The sequence below is a fragment of the Echeneis naucrates genome, chromosome 17 (genome assembly GCF_900963305.1).
Source record: "Echeneis naucrates chromosome 17, fEcheNa1.1, whole genome shotgun sequence".
NCBI lineage: Eukaryota > Metazoa > Chordata > Actinopteri > Carangiformes > Echeneidae > Echeneis > Echeneis naucrates.
Window position 1 is genome coordinate 17,470,433 of NC_042527.1, and position 18,471 is coordinate 17,488,903.

At 42.0% G+C, this 18,471-nt stretch overlaps 1 protein-coding gene across 9 annotated transcripts in view; it reads left to right on the forward strand.

Annotated features, from left to right (window-relative positions):
• The window catches only part of LOC115057254 (receptor-type tyrosine-protein phosphatase mu), a 140,835-nt gene that overhangs the window by 96,398 nt on the left and 25,966 nt on the right, over nt 1-18,471 (forward strand). For 8 of the 9 annotated variants that reach the window (XR_003841919.1, XM_029524204.1, XM_029524207.1 and 5 more), the window contains 5 exons: nt 4,415-4,641; nt 8,056-8,136; nt 11,954-12,147; nt 16,374-16,461; nt 17,316-17,392. Coding sequence is in view for 8 of the 9 variants with exons in the window: in XM_029524204.1 (XP_029380064.1) it covers nt 4,415-4,641; nt 8,056-8,136; nt 11,954-12,147; nt 16,374-16,461; nt 17,316-17,392 (667 nt within the window). In the remaining variant the exon portion in view is untranslated. The remainder of the gene's footprint in view (nt 1-4,414; nt 4,642-8,055; nt 8,137-11,953; nt 12,148-16,373; nt 16,462-17,315; nt 17,393-18,471) is intronic. The other variant, XM_029524205.1, reaches the window with a different exon arrangement.

The following is an 18,471-nucleotide window of genomic DNA, read 5'->3' on the forward strand; positions in this document are numbered from 1 at the left end:
CAAGGTTTTATTGTTTCAGGTCATAAAAAAAAAAACAACATCAAATTCCTCCAACACCTTTCAGGCGTGACATGTTCCATTTCCATCTGACAGGTGGTCACTTCATAAATCCTTTACGGTATCAGGAGTGCATACATTTTATCGAGTGGCTCCAAAGGTAAACACATCTGCATGCCGTACGCTGTCTGTGCAGTGTTAAGGTCAGTAAGAGAACCTGAGAAAAAGCCTAAATACAATCAGACACTATTAGGATTGTAAATGAACTTTTAATATCTAAATAGCTTCCTCAGTTGTAAAGAAAGCAAACACACTGGCACATTTAAGTATAATCAGTATCACCATTCTTTAGGAATCTTACTTTTCATAATCAGCTCTATTGCATTCCGTGTCAGAACGGGGGGCCTACTAAATGTACCATGTATAACACAATGTGCTCAGGGCAAACACCTTGATTAAACCTTACAAGGCGAACATGCAGCAAGAATCGCATTAATTGGTACAAGCCTTGCAGATTTTTTTTCACCGACGAGCTCTGAATGTTGATGAGGGAGGGGAAGGAGGAAGAGCAGCTCGGGCAGGGCGAGGGGATGTCATGCACGGAATAATGAAGTTTGAATAGATGCATTTAAAAATGGTGTTTGGCTCAATTCACATTTGCACTCATCAGCTACTTACTTTCCTGCACATGCATTTCTCTGGGCATAAGACAGACTGTTGTTATTATAGAGGAAGAAAAATATATTCACATGTTTTGTCAAAATCCCATAACAAAAACTGAGGAATGAAGCCTAACCCTATCCTGCGCAGGTATAAAGGTTTAAACTGTGATGTTAAATTAACATTAAACTTAGGTTGTGATCCATAAATACATTCAATTTAATAACTATAATTTAGGAATAAACCTTTTCAGCCTAAAATGGATGTCAGAGATTGCAACAATATGACATCGCTATTACTTTCAAAATCTTAATAAATGTAACACCCGACAGAGTACCGTGCCATATATTTCATATGTAGTTTAAAACATATTCACATTTTTTTAGGATTGTGTACCTTTTATTTGACAATGACAAATGGGAAATGCGGAGAGAGAGAGAGAACAGAAGTGTGCAATTAGATTGCCCCAGCCTTTCAAACGTTTATTGTTTGAACTTCTTCTGTCCTAAAACTTTTTATATTTGAGGAACCAAGGAGAAGAGAAGTTATGAGGGGCAATCTTTATTTTATTGTTTGTTGAAAAACACAGTTTTACAGAATCGATGGAGCAAGATAAACTGTTTTTGTTTACAATAGAATAGAGTTTTCATTGAGGAATGTGTTCTTTCAGCTTGTCTGTTGTTCTGGCTCTTAAAGTACATACACAGACCAAAGCTGAGCTGACAACCTCGTGAAAGAACGTGTTAAAGATGGAGACAAGTTCAAAATGAGATAGAATGCAAACAACTACTGAAATGCCCCCACTGGGTTAATCAAAGAAGCTTCTGTTGCCCCTCCCAGCTGGATGTCAGTCATCTAACACGCGCACACACCGCAGATGTGTGTGGTTCCTCTAATGAAGCCTCCTTTGTTCCAATGTCACAAGGTTTAGGCTGCTCTGGTGCTGAAATGAGGCCCATCATGCTGAGCTTGAGGTTTTGAAGCTCTTGTTTTAGAAGCTGCAGCAGCGTCACCTCCCACAGAACAGACATCCTGGCAAACGCGCGCCGACACACAATCTGAGCAGCTTCCTTTTTGTTGTAGCTGAACTCATGGAGTTGGGAGCTCTGCTCACTTAGATCCCAGTTATGCCTTGCCCGTCATGGACCGAATTGCAGACAAAAGCTCTAATGAGAGTTGCCTGTTATAGATACCTGGCATGTGAGCTCAGGCTGTACTTCTACACACATTGCTGCCATCTGTCTGTCTCGTCCCCTTCATATTCAGTGCTGTTCAAAGAAATTTGGGATTTTATTGTTTGTCATGCCTGCAAGCAATCAGAGCTACTAATTTCTTTTTTGGGCTTATTCCCAACGCAGCCTTACTCAAACTATCAGGGGATATGATAAATGGTCACATTCATCGCCATGCACAAACAATCTACTGTACACTTCCTTGTACTATCTCTCAGCACATCGGATCCTGTAATATAGTCATCTATCATTAAAGTTTCTCGTCTTACAAATGAGGAGAGAATAGCATGCCAATTAATCTTCATCTAACACCCACCGTGCCGAGCAAACATCCCAGTATTGCTGGTGCTTTCCTCATTTTGGCACTGGTGTCTCTGCAGCCTCGTTTATCCACAGCGCTCCAACTTCAGCTGTTACACAGGCCAGGAAAGAGAAAATCCAAGTCTCAGCAGATGTAGAAATCAGACCAGTGATACAGTATTAAATCAGGAATATAGTGGGGCTAAACAGTCTTCCCATTGAGTTCACATGGTGCCAAATCATTGCCTGGGGTACATACAGCTCCCCTTTTCCTCTCCACTCCTTCTTATTAGAATATGAAGCTATAATGGGGAAAAAAAACAAAACAGACAAGATTTCCATTTTGTTCCCCACCCTAATTGCAGATTAAAGACAAAAAGTGCGTCCGGCAGATGAAAATGTCACCGCTTTGTCACTTTCCTTTCTAAAGAACGGATCTACTATTAGCCTCACGTCGCGGCCTTCCGAGCAAATGACTGTTTGAAGGCAGCGGGGGCCTGTTGCCATATGGCACAAGACAGCGACAGAATTGAATAAACAGAGGGGATTTGCGAAAACAAAGCAGCAGGAGTGCGTCATTAGAGAGCAGTCGTCCGCGAGAGAGACTGCAATTCAAATAGGCAGAGGGGTCACACGGAGAGTAACAAAGTGCGAGGATCAGTGTGAGCGCTGCCGTAGTTAATTTTTACACCTCTCGCTCCCTCCCAGCTACAGAGCAGTGACAGCCATCAGATACAGCTTTAGCTGCAGTATATTTCCCGCTCAAGCTGTTTGCCATTTTTCTGAAGTGCAACCTCTGGGGAAGTAGAGGAAGGTTCACCCCCCCCCCAGAGTGATAATGTCATGCATTATTTATCGCCAAAGGGAAATTCTCATACGCCAGTTCTTCCTCCCTCCAGGAGGTCAGAGGTGAGGGTTAGCGTCAGAGTGGCGCAACTCCAGGGACGGTCGAGCGAAGTTAGTGGAGAATGAGAGTTTTTAAAATCTCATATGCTGCTCATTCATTTGCATCGTAGCGGTTGGACAAAAGCGTGACTGCGGTGAATGCCTTCCTTAGTCCGCTGCTTCAGGGACCACCACTGTCCAAACACGAGTTGATGATGACAGATGGCACACAAAATACATACCAATAGCCAATGAAAAGAATATAAATAAATAAACCATATACAAACTGCGTCGAGGGATGTTAGAAAGCCGTTATTATTTATAATCTGCAGCCATGTTAATAGCTTGATGCTGCTCAGGGCAGCACGTTGTGATAACTGCTAATGTCGGTGCCAAATTATTAATGTTTAACTTGTTAACCTTCTTAGTTTAGAGTGTTATGGAAAGCTTTAGTATTTGGCACCCAACACAAAGTGGATTTATGGCGTGTTTCAGTCAGTGGTGGACCAACTGACCGACCGTGTCATCCATGGAGACGTGTGAAAAGTGTGACCAGAGACCAACACATTAAGGTGACACAAAAACAGACAGATGAAAAGTTTCTCTGCACAAAGCGCTACAGAGTCTGTTTGAGAGTTTGGGGTCATAACAGCAAGCATAACCACAAGTCTCAGTTCTGCATGTTGACCATGGGACAGAGAAAAAGCCCTGGGCAAAAGATATTAAAGGGTAAGGAGCTCACGAATGCAGGTGAGGGCCTCGAGTATCAAAGGTGGGAGTCAAGACGCTGATATGCAATTCTGTTTCATCACATTTTGTTTAAATGAAGCCAGAGCAGGTGAAATGTGAGCATCGCAGTTGCTTTTGCATGAGACTCAGCCTTCTAATAGTCTCTGTGCAAACACACATGTGAAGTTGTGCGTGTGTATGTGCGTGTCTGCGTGTTTATTCCGTACACAATGCATTAATGGTGTTTGATTGGGAACAGATTGCTTGTAGGCTCCAGCACATCAACTCCAAGTAGGTCAATAAAAGCAGGTTGACTGTTTCAGTTCACCGTTCGCAACTCTTATTCTTCTGCCCCCTAAAATACTAATTTTAAATCATCACGGCTTATGATGTATTTGGGTTAGGGTGTCACACCTTTCCACATTTATATTTCCCTGCTTCAAACCGCCTAATAAACCCAAACGTGACCACAACCAGGGGCGCATTAGCTCAGCCCATCTCATTACATCAATGAGTCATCGCTTCCAGTACCATATCAGATCAGTTCAAGCACAGCCATTGTTGGCTTTTGTCTGATTGTTTGTTTTTTATATCTTCCCCACCCTGTGAAGGAAATTGGCTAAGAAGCGTAAGGAAACACTGAACAGCACCCGCCAGGAAATGACAGTGATGGTCAACTCCATGGACAAGAGCTACACAGAGCAGGGCACAAACTGTGACGAGGCTCTCTCCTTCATGGACACGCACAACCACACGCTGAACACCCGGAGCGAGTGTGCGCTCACCCTGAATGGCCGCAGCGAGTGTACCCTCACGCTCAACGGCCGAGGTAAGATGGGTGAGCATCAGCCTACCTTCGTTTTCACAGTCACACACACCGAGCAGGATGGAAGCTATTTATTTGGTTTGGTCAGGTGAGAAGGAAGTCAAACCGGGCTGCAAGGGACAAACTCACACTGCGCCAAGCCAAACGTATGAGTCTTGGTCTTCTTGTGGATTTAGGAACATTTGTAGGTTTAAAAAAAAACCCAAAAAACTCAACCTAGTTCAGATTTTTCAACGCTTGAACATGCGAGTCATTGAACTATAATTGTTTTGACTTTGCCCTACAAAAGTTTTTAATTTTGCCACAATGAGTATCAAAACGCTTTTTTTATCACCATGATAAAGGTGTCTTTCTTTTTCTTTTTTTTTATCATTTACCACAACTAGTTGCATAAATTACTAGAAAATGGATTTTTAATGAAGAACTGTCTTCATATCCCTTTGTTTTCCTATTTTTGCCTCGTTCTAAACCAAGGCTTTATTCAGTCTCCGCAAATGATTTGACAGTAATTTCGTTGCTTTTGAAAAACTACCCGTTGTTACCACCCCAGTGATAGTCAGTAGGGAAATTACCTCTTCGAAACAGTTGAAGAAAATTTACTTTCATTTGACAGAAAATACTTTGACTTGCTTTTGAGAAAGATTGTTTTATATATATATTTTCCTTCAATTTGAGATTCATTCTTCCTCGCCAACCCTCAAGGGTTTGTTCTACCCTTTTTACACATTCCCTTTTGAAAGCTCTCCGGTTTCTTCAATTAATTATTTTTTGTTAAATTAGGTAAAAGTAAAATTAAATCAGGAATATTAATAATTTACTTTGAGGATTGCATTGTAGATACCCATATCCTAATTGGCCAGCTGTGGCAATAGCAGTATAAATGCTTTTTAAAACCTAGATAGAGGTTGGATTTCTTTTTTATTAATATTCAAGACATCTTAAAACCCCAAAACTGAACTAAAAGCCTTTTCATAAATATGAACACTCTGAGAAGTCACACAATGCTTGACTCCCTGTTCTGTTCATGGAGCAAACACAAAAGACTTTGTCTACAGGCTGTGGTGTGATAACCTATTAATTTTCTCTGTCCCAGGTTAAAGTTAATGCTGTGTTGATGGACAGCTCGGCTAAGTCTGCACCCGGGGTTTGACCTGGTATAATCCCAGTCAAAACCATCAGATTAAAACTCTGCAGCAGCTTCTGTCTCTGCTGCCCTGCAGGGGATGAGCCCCAACGATGCTCTGACCTTGATTAACTGTCTGTTAGTGTGGATGTTCAAATCTGTCTGACAACATAAATGATTTAACTGCATGACTGCGTACACTGCCTGTCAGTGTAATGTCTTCTGTATTGTAGTCTAAGACCCGTCACACCCTCTGTGACCTTACATGACTGTCAACTGTGTCATTTTGGCTCCAAACATCACGGCTGGCAGATTATAGCCCTCTCCTGAACATACTGTACTCATAACCTAAACCCAGTTAGTGACAGTTGGCTCTATCGCTGTTGTGACAGAAGCCCTTATTTTATTGTGGGACCAGGTGACAGAGCAGGACGCCAAATTGCCAAATGGGCCTTTACTCCATTGTCCATATGAGAACTTGAGCTAAAGCAGTACTGGGTCACATCCAGCAACACTCAGTGTTGGGGAAATTTTACTTCATCTATTGTTTCATATGCTAATGATAGTCACATCATTTATGTCAAATATTAATCCGCAAAAGAATTTGTTATTTTAGCTGTCTAATGAATTTGGTGCAGTAAAAAGTACAGCAGGGTGGATTCAAATATAAAACAGAAATGCTGGTTTAAATAAAAAAAAAATTAAAAAAAATCCAAATTCCTAATGTGATGATAATGAGTGTTTCACAGACTGAAGGGAGCCATTGCTTTTATAAAACAGTTAAAAAATATGACAGAAAAGTACAAAGTAAACGTAAGATTGCAGCTATGATTTTTTTGGTAGTATGTAAAAAATTACCGAGCTCGATTTCATTACTTCAGTTGTTTGCATTTTTTTTTTTTTTTTATATATATACCTCCACCTTTGCCAGGTCCACATGCCTTTTTTAAAATGTGTTTATTTCTCTCAGGTTCCTATTTTCGTGAAATCACCGCTAGCTGAACCACTTTGTTTTTCTTTCCATTTTGCTTTGTCAGTCGGGGAGTGATAAGGAATCTTTGAAGGGAGTTTTATGTCTTAACTGTAGATTGTAATCATTATCTGACACCTATCAACCAATCAGGTCGCTCGATTTCAGCTATCCATTTTATATTTAGCATCATTAGCTATGTTTACATGCGCAAAATTGATTCAATCTGATTGCTATTCAGATTAGAGCTTCACTGTTTACATGGACTGTAACATATTGATAGATCATGACGTGCCTTTACATCCATCTCACGTGTGAACGGAATAAATGACGTGCACAGATTTTTATTTTTTTTTAATGGATCTGTACCGTGTTCTTCAGGCGTACTTTTGCTTTTGCTTCATCAATTTTAAGTTGTTTTTGTTGTTTTATTTTTGTATTTACAGCAACATGTTTGTGTCCAATATAGACCAGTTTTGTTTAACTCCCGCCATGTCTTCTGCTAGCTGTAGTAAAGGCGGGAATGTATTATGTCGACATAATGCGCAGTTGAGACCATTTCTACCCAAACTTCGGAGTAAGTGTTCAGACCAATAATTGGCATAACCCGCCCATCTCCATTGGAAGGGACATTTCAATCCAAACGAGTGCGATTGGCTCAGAATCTTCCGACTGGCGTGTTTACATTAAACATTTTTACTCCGGTCAGGCTTTTAGTCTGATTACCTGAGTCCATGTAAACACAGCTACTGAAACAACCCTGACAGGGATCAGCCTAACTCTAAACAAGTTATCTGTAAGTTTTGCTACTGCTACATCGCTATGGTTAGCATTAGTAGCTGTCGCTAACACGGTGATGCGCGTCTTGGGCTGCAGAATGCTTTATACTTTGTTAGATCGACGATGTGGGAAGTCAGGCATTGAATGCATTCAGCAAAAAATGACTCAACTCAACCCCGATTTCACAGGGCGGAATAAACTTTGCTTGTAACACTTTTGCAGTATTCATTTTAGGGTCTTTTCACCCAAATCACAAAGAAACACATTTTTTCTCCTCCCTCTTGCAGAAGACGTGAATTTGCTCAAGGTGTCTGGGATTTCACTTTCCACCACTATACAGTGCAGTTCTTGTTTGTACAAAGTACAATTTACCTTACAACATGAGTAAACATGTTTTCATGACATGGTCCTTCAAATATAATTTTTAAAGCAGGAACATAATGGTGTGTTAAATCAAATTTGAATAAAATGGTGATTAATTTCTCATCCACCATTAAGCAATAATAGACAAATAATGCCTTGTGTTGTGTTTTTATTATTTTTCCATCTGCAGCTGGATCATCACCCTCATCCTTCACGCTGCCTAAAGCCAACACTCTCAGTACTTCCATCCCCACCAACTCCTACTACCCAGGTAAACATGCACTGTATTTCCTCACACTTATCCTGTATGTCAACAAAGAAGTGCTTGCGACGTGAGCAGTGAAACCAGGAGGTGTGAAATTCACCCGTGATGAGAAATGCAGAAGGGGCAGGATAAATTAATAACAGACTGTATGAATCAGTTTTATTTCCCAGCACTTCTTTTTCATGTAAATTACAGACCAATGCTGTGATGTGTGGTATGAGTTTATCTAATAGAGTTGATATGTGCTTTAAAAATTAGACGCCAATTTCACAAATGAGGAGGTAGATAAATTGACTTTAGATGGGTTCGCTCCACATCTCTTGAGATAACAGAAAACGCTTTCTATCACTTAGCCAAGATGGAATTTAGTTGTTCAATTATACTTTTAATTTCTCCAAATAATATCCATAATTGTATGTCTTATGTAATCAGATCACAGCTCATTGATTAGCTGGAGTGAAGGGCAGCTACTGTAGATTTATAACCAACTAAACTTACTGTATAATTAGCTTTTTCTTTTTTTTTTTTATCGGCAAGAAAATATGATAAGTTTCTTGTTGTGCAGCTTGGCAAGAAACCAAAAAACTGTCTGTTATTTTTTTCTGTTGTTTTGTTTTTTTGTGGACGTATCTTTGCTTCTTTTATTCACTGCAACTCTCTTTCCTCCTTCAACTTCTGCACTTGTTATGGTGGTAATGAGCAGATCCCTTTGTGCCAACTGCTATCTTAGGTGAGACACATTTTCTTTCCCCATTGCTGTTGATTATTTATTCTTACTTCAATGTTTAGGAGAGTTACAGTACATTGCATTCATAAGATGGCTGCTTGAAGACGTAACTGTCAGGACCCAAATGATTAAAAAAAAAAAAAAAAAAAAAGCACAGACTTTTTTTTTTCCCCATTGTTGTTGTTTTTTTTGTTTTTTTTTTGGCTCTTTTTCTAAAAATGGCTTCCTCACCTTCATACCTGCCTGCTGCTTTTCTCCGCCCCTCCTCCTCCTCCTAACCCCTCCCTCTTCCTCCTTCCTCCCCTCTTCTTCTCCCTTCCCGTCAAACGAGGGCTGTCCTGGGCTGAGGCTTGCTTCACTCCATCCCATCCGCATTGCGTGTCGTGCGTGTGATGTCACATACGTGTTTGACCTCTCATATGCATGGACAGACATGTGGACTGGATGTGGGGGAGTGTCGAAAGGGGGGCACGGGGAACTGGGGTGGGGAGGGGAGGGGGGGTGGGGGGGTGGAGGCAGTTTTGCCCTAGCGCCAAGGCTACAGCGTGCTGGAGCCATAGCAGCTGCACTGAGACACAAACAGGGAGACAGAAAAAAAAAAAAAAAAAAACAAAAAGACCGTCTCTCTAAGCCCCCCCCACCCCCTCATCAAAAATTTCCAAAACGGGTTGCGTTCGGTCTAAACATGTAAAGTCTAGCATTAGCTGTGCTGCCCTCCCTCCCCACCCTCTCTCCTCACTACGCATTTAACTCCCCTCCCTCCCTCCAGAACAACCACCTTTTCTATTATTCTTTTTAATGTCGCTCCCCCTGCCTTTGGCTAACTGCTAGCGACCTACTTGTTTTTGTTTTGGTTTCTCCAGTGTTTATTCATCTTGCTCAGTGATAAAATAGAATTATAAAAAAGCATTTTGTTCTTCTGTTAATTATTACTGGCCCTTGTTGAATATGTAGAGCAGCCCAAAGAGCAGCGTCTTATATGAGCAGATGCTTTCCCACAAGCAGAGCACATTACGTTGCTACTAAGTGGGGCACTGGAACTGTAATAATTTAATACTGAAGGCCGAGAAGAAAGACATAGTAAGTAACTCTACTTCAGCTCCACCACACGTGCCATAACAGCATTTTTACGTTTTAACGTAACTTGAAGCAGCGTCTTTCATCTTCGCTGCTGTGACAGCTGCCGATGCTAGTTCAGCATCTGATAAAGCATGAAACGATTAACATGAAATTATGGCAGCCACAAAAGGTTACGTGCTTTCATTTGTGACACATTCAGTCACAGCATTGTCTCATCAGTTGAGTTTAATGATCAAAACTGATTAGATCATAGAGGATCGGTAGTGTTTTTGATTTCCTCGCACATTTACTTAAATATAGCTGTATGAATACAGGTGCCGCCACCAGCACATGCAAATATAATTATAGCAATTAGAGAGAGAAATTCTAAATGTCAGAATACTCAAAAAATGATTGGCATCATTAGAATGTGCAAGTTACAGATCGGAAAAAATTACAGCCTGTTCCAATGAGAACCAGTATTTCACCATTATTTTCTCCCTTGAGATCCATGATTCCTTGTTTTTCTTCTTTTACTTTTGTCTTGCACTGTTGAAATTGTCCCATCCATCCACTCAGCATCCCCCCTTGACTAGGCTTTCTATTTAGGCAGTTTGGACTAAGAAGGCATGTGATCTTGCCCTTTAGCGTAGCTCTAAAACACTCTACTGTAACAGGTTCTCATGCTGTATTGTTGCTTATCCCCTCTCTCCTCTCTCTTCTCCTCTCTCTCTCTCTCTCTCTTTCACATACGTAACCTCTTATTTATCTGCTATCTAAAAAGTGCCCATTAATGGTAAGTTTTCCCAAGTGGGCCCTGGGTTGGGGGAAGGAGGTGGTGTTTACTCAGAAAGTGAGCCGACAGTGTGAGGCTGCTTCTGACATGGACATTACGACATTTATTGCATGACCAGGGGACATGTTAGCATTTCACCACCCTCCGTACCGTGACACCAAGCCACCATTAGCCTAGCATGGTCAAAGTACGTTCAGTGCCCCATGGCAGCATCACCCCATGCATTCTCCTCCCATCTCCGCTTCCCTTCTGGGTTGGTTTTTCTTTTCTTTATTTCTTTCTAACTTTGTTTTTATATATATAAATATATATTTATTTAATTTTTTTTTTGTGGGGGGGGACGGGTGGCGGGGCGGGCGGGGTGGGGTCGAATTCACGCTGTGTCTGTGTGATGCTTCTGACGGTGCCTGCTGCAACATGCTCACTGTGGCCCACCGCACCCCCTCACATCCTCCTCCTCCATTTTTATGGACACCCTCCATTGTCCGCTGGCTCCCCACAGCATCTGTGCCTCATGTCCGCCACTGACTGGACTACAGTATGAAAGAGCTGGCATGGGCTCCGACTCGCAATATGAGCCGCAGCCCAAACCTCATACTGTACTGCCAGTGAAGGAAGAAGAAGAAGGAAAAAAAAAAAAAAAAAGTGAAAATGTTGTTTTACAGCATCTTCATGTGCAATTTCACTACACTCTTTCTCGCAGTTGAGGGCCACTGGTGCATTATATTCTGACAGTCGCCATTTCAAACGCTAATAGTGCGAGCACTGAAAGGAAATCCTATTTTAATGGCTATAGGCTTTTCTACAGCACAATAGGCCTTTGGTATTAATTATTTTCCAGCCACACACTGAGACAGATGGACCTGAACCTTCTCACCACATGACTCATCATATTACTCAATGATGTTGTGTTGTTATGACCATCCATAACAAACAGATTACTAGCTGAGAGTTGTTTGTCAATCTGGAGGGTGGTGACATAATGCTTAACAGTAAATGAGGTAATGTGCCAGCTGTTACTGGGGACATTTGCAAGTCAGATATGGAGCAGGAGAATATTGACAACACTGTGAGAACTTATCTCAGTCTTATTTGAAAACACATCCATACTGAAATTCACTGCTTCAAGCATTATGTCGCCCCTACATGTCTTCTAACATTCTGCTAATACATCAGGCAAGGTGAGCTCCTACCTCTCCGTCCTGACCTCCTCGGCCTGTCCCTTTGTTTGTGTCCCACAGACGAGGGCCAGAACATGGGCAGTGACACTAGCAGCCTGGTGCAGTCCCACACTCACTCTCTTAGGAAGCGGGAGCCGGTCGATGTGCCCTACCAGACAGGTCAGCTGCACCCGGCCATCCGCGTGGCCGACCTCCTCCAGCACATCACCCAGATGAAGTGTGCGGAGGGCTACGGCTTCAAGGAGGAGTACGAGGTAGGACGCAAACCAAGTAGTCATCGCTCCTCCACCCCCCGAACCCTCCTCCTCCTCCTCCTCCACCTACTATAAAGGTTGCAAACACAAATAAAGCCTGGTGATAGACTTGTAATGTCTCCATGGAGATTCTTGAGTGGAGATGTTTATCAGTCTAATACGAGGTTTCATCTGTATTTCTTTCTCTCTCTCTCTCTCTCTGTCTCTCTTTCTGTTTTGCACCACACAGCAGAACTGTTTTGTTTCTCCCCAGATGCACTTTTATGATAAATTGTTAATGTACTCCGTCTCAGTGTGTTTACGGTGTGATTCGTTTTGTTGTTCATCTGTTCCATGTTGTTAGCACCGACTGTGCATTTTCGTGTGCGTTCGGCTGTTGTTGTTGTTGTCCCAGTTCCCCTTGGAGTCTCAGTTATAGTTTCACTAACGTGAAATGGGAAAAAAAGATATATATATTACCCTCCTCCGAAAAAGGTGTGAGGAACAGCCAGCTACATGTTAGCCCATGCCCCCTCTTTGTCTGAATCAGGTGTGATTAGGCCACCGGCGATGGCAGCCCACTGCTCTCTGAAGGCTGCTGGCGCACAAGAAGCATCCATAATCTGACCTCATGCCTCTTGCTGACACCCAAACAAAAGATTCTCCCCCAGAAGAGCATCACTCTCATTTCCTCTCATTAGTGTGGGGGGAGGTTGGGGGGATTTGGCGGCACTCCAGCCCGCGTGCCATTCCCCAGCACCAAACCAGACAGCCTCATCTCGCCCTGATGCCACGTTGTAACAGAGGCTTCGAGATACACCTTGAAATTTTTCTTTTATAATGTTTAATCGAATGTAAATATATAATCCATATAACTCCAGTCTTTGTATCTCACGTCTTATAACTTTTTTTTTTAATACTTACATCTTCTGTCTTTCCTCACTACCTTCCCACATTCTCATGTTCCTTCTTTTTAGCTCAAATCAGATCATTCTCCATCCTCTCAGCTTAAATACTTTACCTCTTATGCACTTCCCTGTCTCTCTCTTGCTTCAAGTGTTTTATTTTTCCCCCTTCTGTAGCTCACTTATCCACACCTCCCGAATTCCTTCCTTGCTTTCCTTTCCTGCCCTTCATCTCCTTCCCTGCTGAGTTCTACTACGTGTGGGCCAGGTTTATCAGTAATTAACTCCCCTCTTCCCCCTCACGGCCGCAGAATTAAATAATGCAGCTTCTCATTGCTACCTGTAGCATCAGATCATTGAAGGGCCGGAGTGCTTTGGGCTGCCCTCCGGGCCTAATCCATTATGGATGAAGGTGTTTTGGGTTCACGCGGGCTGGCATTGCATGAACGCATAACAGTCAATCAAGAGGAAGCAAACGATTGGCCCTGCTGTCACCAAGATGTCTGAAGCCTGTTACTTAAAAAAATAAAAATAAAATTTCTAAAATGACAGAGAAGGACTATGGGATGGTCACAATGTACAACGGAGCTCATTCTCTCTTGGCTAGAGTGATTCATTTGTATGTCGTGTTCCGCTGCTGTCTCCTTCACATCAATCTGTCCTGAGGTTAATGCCCTTTTTAACCTTTTATTTTTTATGATAAGATTGGAGCCTAGTGCACCTCTAAACCTGTTGACTTACACTGTACTATATCTCTCTTTGACCCATGCTTCTTGTTATTCTGTACGTTAACTTTGGATCAGATAAACGAGGTAAGCCAATACTTTTGGTTATTTGTCAGTTTTTTGTTTTTGTTTTTTTTGTTTTGTTTTTTTTTTATTGTTTTTGTTTTTTTTCTTAGAATTGTAGATCATATCACAAACCTGACAGATTGATGGTGCTTGTCGGCTGCTTTTTAGGGCCACGTGGGATTAAAACATCTCACATGTACATATGATCATATCTGAAAAGGGCATTTACCAACAGAAGTTGTGCAAAGTTGCTGAGCTGTCTGGGAGTGTAGAGATGATGAAATGTGTGAAGTTGTGACATTTTTTCTTTAAACTCTTGTCATGTCATGTTTTGAGATTGTACTTTCTCTGAATCAGGACCAGTGAGATCCAAAAATGCTCCACAGCTCAACAGTGATTCTTGACTTTGAATGACGTTGGAGGTGTAGGTCAAGTGCAATTACAATTTGGACACCCAAATAGACAATATAAGACTTCACATTCTGCCAACTTGTGGTGAATACTTTAGCAAAAAGCTTTATTAAAGCCATATTTGACAGAAAATATAATAAATATAATAAACAGTTTTGCATGTCTACATTATTTTGCACGTTGACACAGTTTCAGTGAACAACCAGGAACCAGAAAACAACTTTTAAAAATGTGATGATGTCACTTTTTTCAGCTTGTCTTGTGTGAGGAGGGGGCGTGCGGTTCTCTGTGAGATTTACAAAGCTTCAACCACAAATAATCACTAGTCAGTTTGAATGAGTCTCCTTTTCCCACGCAGTAGATGATTGTTACTATAATTTTTCATGCAATTTTTTTTTTGTTTGTTTGTTTGTTTTTTACTCTTCCATGGTGTGTGTGTCAAGTGTTCTGTCCTCGCCTTATGTAGGTTTTCCCAAAGTGGTTGTATGCAGAGAAAGCATTGTACTTATTGTACTTTACACTTCCAATAAGCGGTCACGGACAAGTAAACAGCGATGCAGAGAAACTGTGCTGGGACTAGAGTACAGCAGGTAGCCTGCAATTAAAATTGTACTAAGTTGGACTTGGGCCAATGGGAATAATTTGAGCATAGTGGAAAAACTACTTGCAGATGCAATGAAGTAAAACACGGCAGACATTTGCCATATAAAAGGTTTTCATGTAGAGCCACCCATTGTTTTATTTATTTATTTTATTTCATTTTATTTTTATGGTGATTTTCAGGTAGCCAATTATTCCCAGTGTGGATATGTTAGGATTTAGATTTAAGAGCTTCATATAATTTCTGTCTCTTTGGACACAAACTGCTTTTTTGCCATTTCGCTGCAATTTTAGGTCTCAAACAGCTGGAGGAATTAGACTGTACCATCTGAGACAGACAGGGCCAGCTTAAGAGAGAACGATTATAAAGTTGCCAGGTAACACCTCTCAGCTCGACTTGTCCCCAGATGCTTAATATTAGACCCATATCCTTCAGAGTGACAGAGACGATGACATTGGCCTATGCGTTTGCTGAAGACATATTGCCACAAGAGGAGAGGCTTATGTAATCCATCTCTGAGACATCCTTCCATCTTCACTGGAAGGATGGGCCGTATTTTTAGCATATTAAAGCTGTTTCTCAGTGAAATCACTAATCCCCAGGACTTAATACAGGAATATGTCCTTGTGTGCTGTCTTAAAGGCCTTTATTTGCTAGACAAATGGCCTGCTGCCTGCCATGGTGCCGAGATGAATGAAACCATCAAGTCCTCATGCAGTGATGATTGACGACAGCGCGTCCAGCTCTCTCAGACTGGCTAATCACGCTAAAAGAAGTCTGCAAACAATCTGTTTAACCTTCGATAAATGCTCTCAGATCTTCATTTGCTGATGGCCTGCATTCTAATGCGTCAGCTGACTGCATTAGCAACCAAAAAAAAAAAATCAAAAAAAAAAAGAAGAAGGTTGTTGGGTTGCTTTTTTTTTGTTGTTTTTTTTTTCTTTGGTCCAGGCTAGTTTGCTCATAGCCAACCCCGTCCTAACCCTGCTGAACAGCGGTGGACTGGCAGCGGAGATGTATTTTTGATAATTTGGCTTAATTGTGCCTGGTGTGCCATCAGAGTGAAACTCTCCCCAGCAAGGGATGATAAATATTTCATGAGCGTAATCTGAGTGGAGCAGTTTTGATCTGCAGACAATGAGCTGGCTTTATTTTCCCCCGCCACGAGCTGATTGAGTCCTTCAGATGAGGCCGACAGACAGCCGCGGCGGTGGCTCCGCCCGGCAGAGCGGCGCAGGGGGAGAGGTTTGAGCGCGACTCCTGCCGCCTCTGCCCTAATGGCACTCGCTGTTTGACATAGCTTCCCGGGATACACCAATCCTCTTTGTGTTTCATGTCTCATAATTATGTGAATATATCTCTCTGTGTGTGTCTTCCTCTTCTTTTGCAATGTTCCCTTCCTCTTTTTTTTTTTTTTTTTTTTTAGCGCTGAAAGAGGAAGACTGTTCTTTAGCCTGGTTATCATTAGCAATGCTCACACATGACACCATATTTCACCCCCCCGCCCCTGTCTCTGTTCTCTGTTTTCTGTCTTTTCAGAGCTTTTTTGAAGGGCAGTCGGCGCCATGGGACTCTGCCAAGAAGGATGAAAATCGCATGAAGAACCGATATGGGAATATTATTGCATGTGTGTACAAAAGCACCTCTCCGGCGCTCATGAATTTTTGTGTGCTGTTCCCATTCTTCTGGCTGATTTATTGGCCAGCCTTGTGACTCTGGATAACTGTAAGCTGCTCAAACACAGTTTTATTATCAGCAGACGAGAGCAGCTTTGACCTTTTCAATCTACTTTTATATTCATCTTCCTGCAGTGTCTATTTAAGTTCTGAAAAATAAGCTGTGCAGCATATGGCGCATAAGACATTGCCTCAGCAGTGTTTATAAAAAAAATTTAAAATTTGATTTTGCGATTAATTCATAACACTTACCCAAAACTGAGCAATTAATGCTGATTGGAAATGTCACTTTATTATACTGCTCATTCAGCTTAAATCGCCACTCTGACTGTAAAACCTTGAACTTCAGGTGATTTATCTCATTGCTTATTGAAGTTAAAGGTATACTATGGAAACATATGTGTGTGTTCATGTGGATATGAATGTATCACTCACTATGCATCAATCTGGCCCATATTCAAAGTTTTTAGTTTTTTGCTAAACATTCAGTCCGAGTCTGTAGTTTTCCAAGAGTCAATGCAACATATAATTTTTGGTTTCCATTTCATTTGGGTCAAACCGTCAAGGTTGACAGCAGCATCACTCTGTTTGTTGCGCGCGCTCAGTCACATGACAGCAGCCATTCATCAGCTCCACTTTTAATTGTGCCCACAGTGTAATGCCAGTCTGGTCATTCCTCCAGTCGTCCATCACCACCTTCCCTCTTTGCTGTCCGTCTCGCTGTCCCTTGCCCCCTTTTCTTCTCCTGATGCCCTCGTTAATATGATTAATTCAACGCTGGTTTCTTCCTCTGCCTCTCTTCCAGATGATCACTCCCGTGTCAGGCTGCAGGCCCTGGAGGGGGAACAAAGCTCCGATTACATTAATGCAAATTACGTTGATGTAAGTACACACACCAGCCAGTGCCACCGACGCAAAAGGTCACTGCGCTTCCTCTCAGGGAGGGAGAGGACGTTGGTGCCGCCGTCATAGGAAGCCTCAGGGACTACGCATCCCCCCACTGCCCGCCCATCAAACACACACACACACACATTGCCTTTACTTTCAACTTTACACTGCTGCTGTATCACTTTATTCATTGGATATGTTAAAAAGAATAAAGACCAGAAGCTGACAGCACTGGGTAAGAGAAAAGGCAAACTGGCACACAGGGGAAACTGAGGTTATAGTTTTGGATTTTGCTTTGACTAACTAGCATTAGCACATATTGAGAAATGTGGGGAGCAGCATCATGGATGTTTAATTAGCAAAGTTATAATGATGGATAAAACTGAAACAGAGAACGCAGGATACAAAAAGAAAGCACAAAATATGTTGCCTTGAGCGTCACAGTTGAAACAAAATGCACGCAAAGTAAAAGTCATTATTACGGCTCGGCTGCATTGTTGTAGCTATCTAACGAATTTTAATGTAAACCCTAAACATACCTAAAAAAACCAGACAGATAACTAAATATAAGTTAGGTTTTGCTAATTTCGGGAACTAAATCTTCTTCAGGGGAACATCTGTGGCCACGGTTAAAACAGCAACTGTGATCTCAGGTGACAGAGCGTCTTTGTGCAACCAGCAGTCCGCCCTCTTCAGATTCGCTTAGATGTGTTATTGCGCAGCAGCACATTTGCACTACTGCCGCCTTTGCCTCTGCTGTGGTTAAGAGGTTTCTGCTTAGAGAACTGCAAACAACCCTGTGTTATCGTTCTTGTGGGGAGGGCAGTTCTGGAGGGATTTGGAGAGCTTCATCATCGGCACCTCTTCTACTTCTGCATCTGCATCTACACCAGGCAGCTACTTTCTCCTCTCTGCTGAGATCCTCCTCAACAGAACGGTGAATCAAACCAGATGTGCAGTTACCTCCTGCGCAGAGGTTTAGATCTGCTCCTTACCTCCAGAGAGTGCTTGCAGCACAGTTTTTACATGCGCTTAAGTGACACAGCATACGTTTACAGTAAGTGAAAGACATT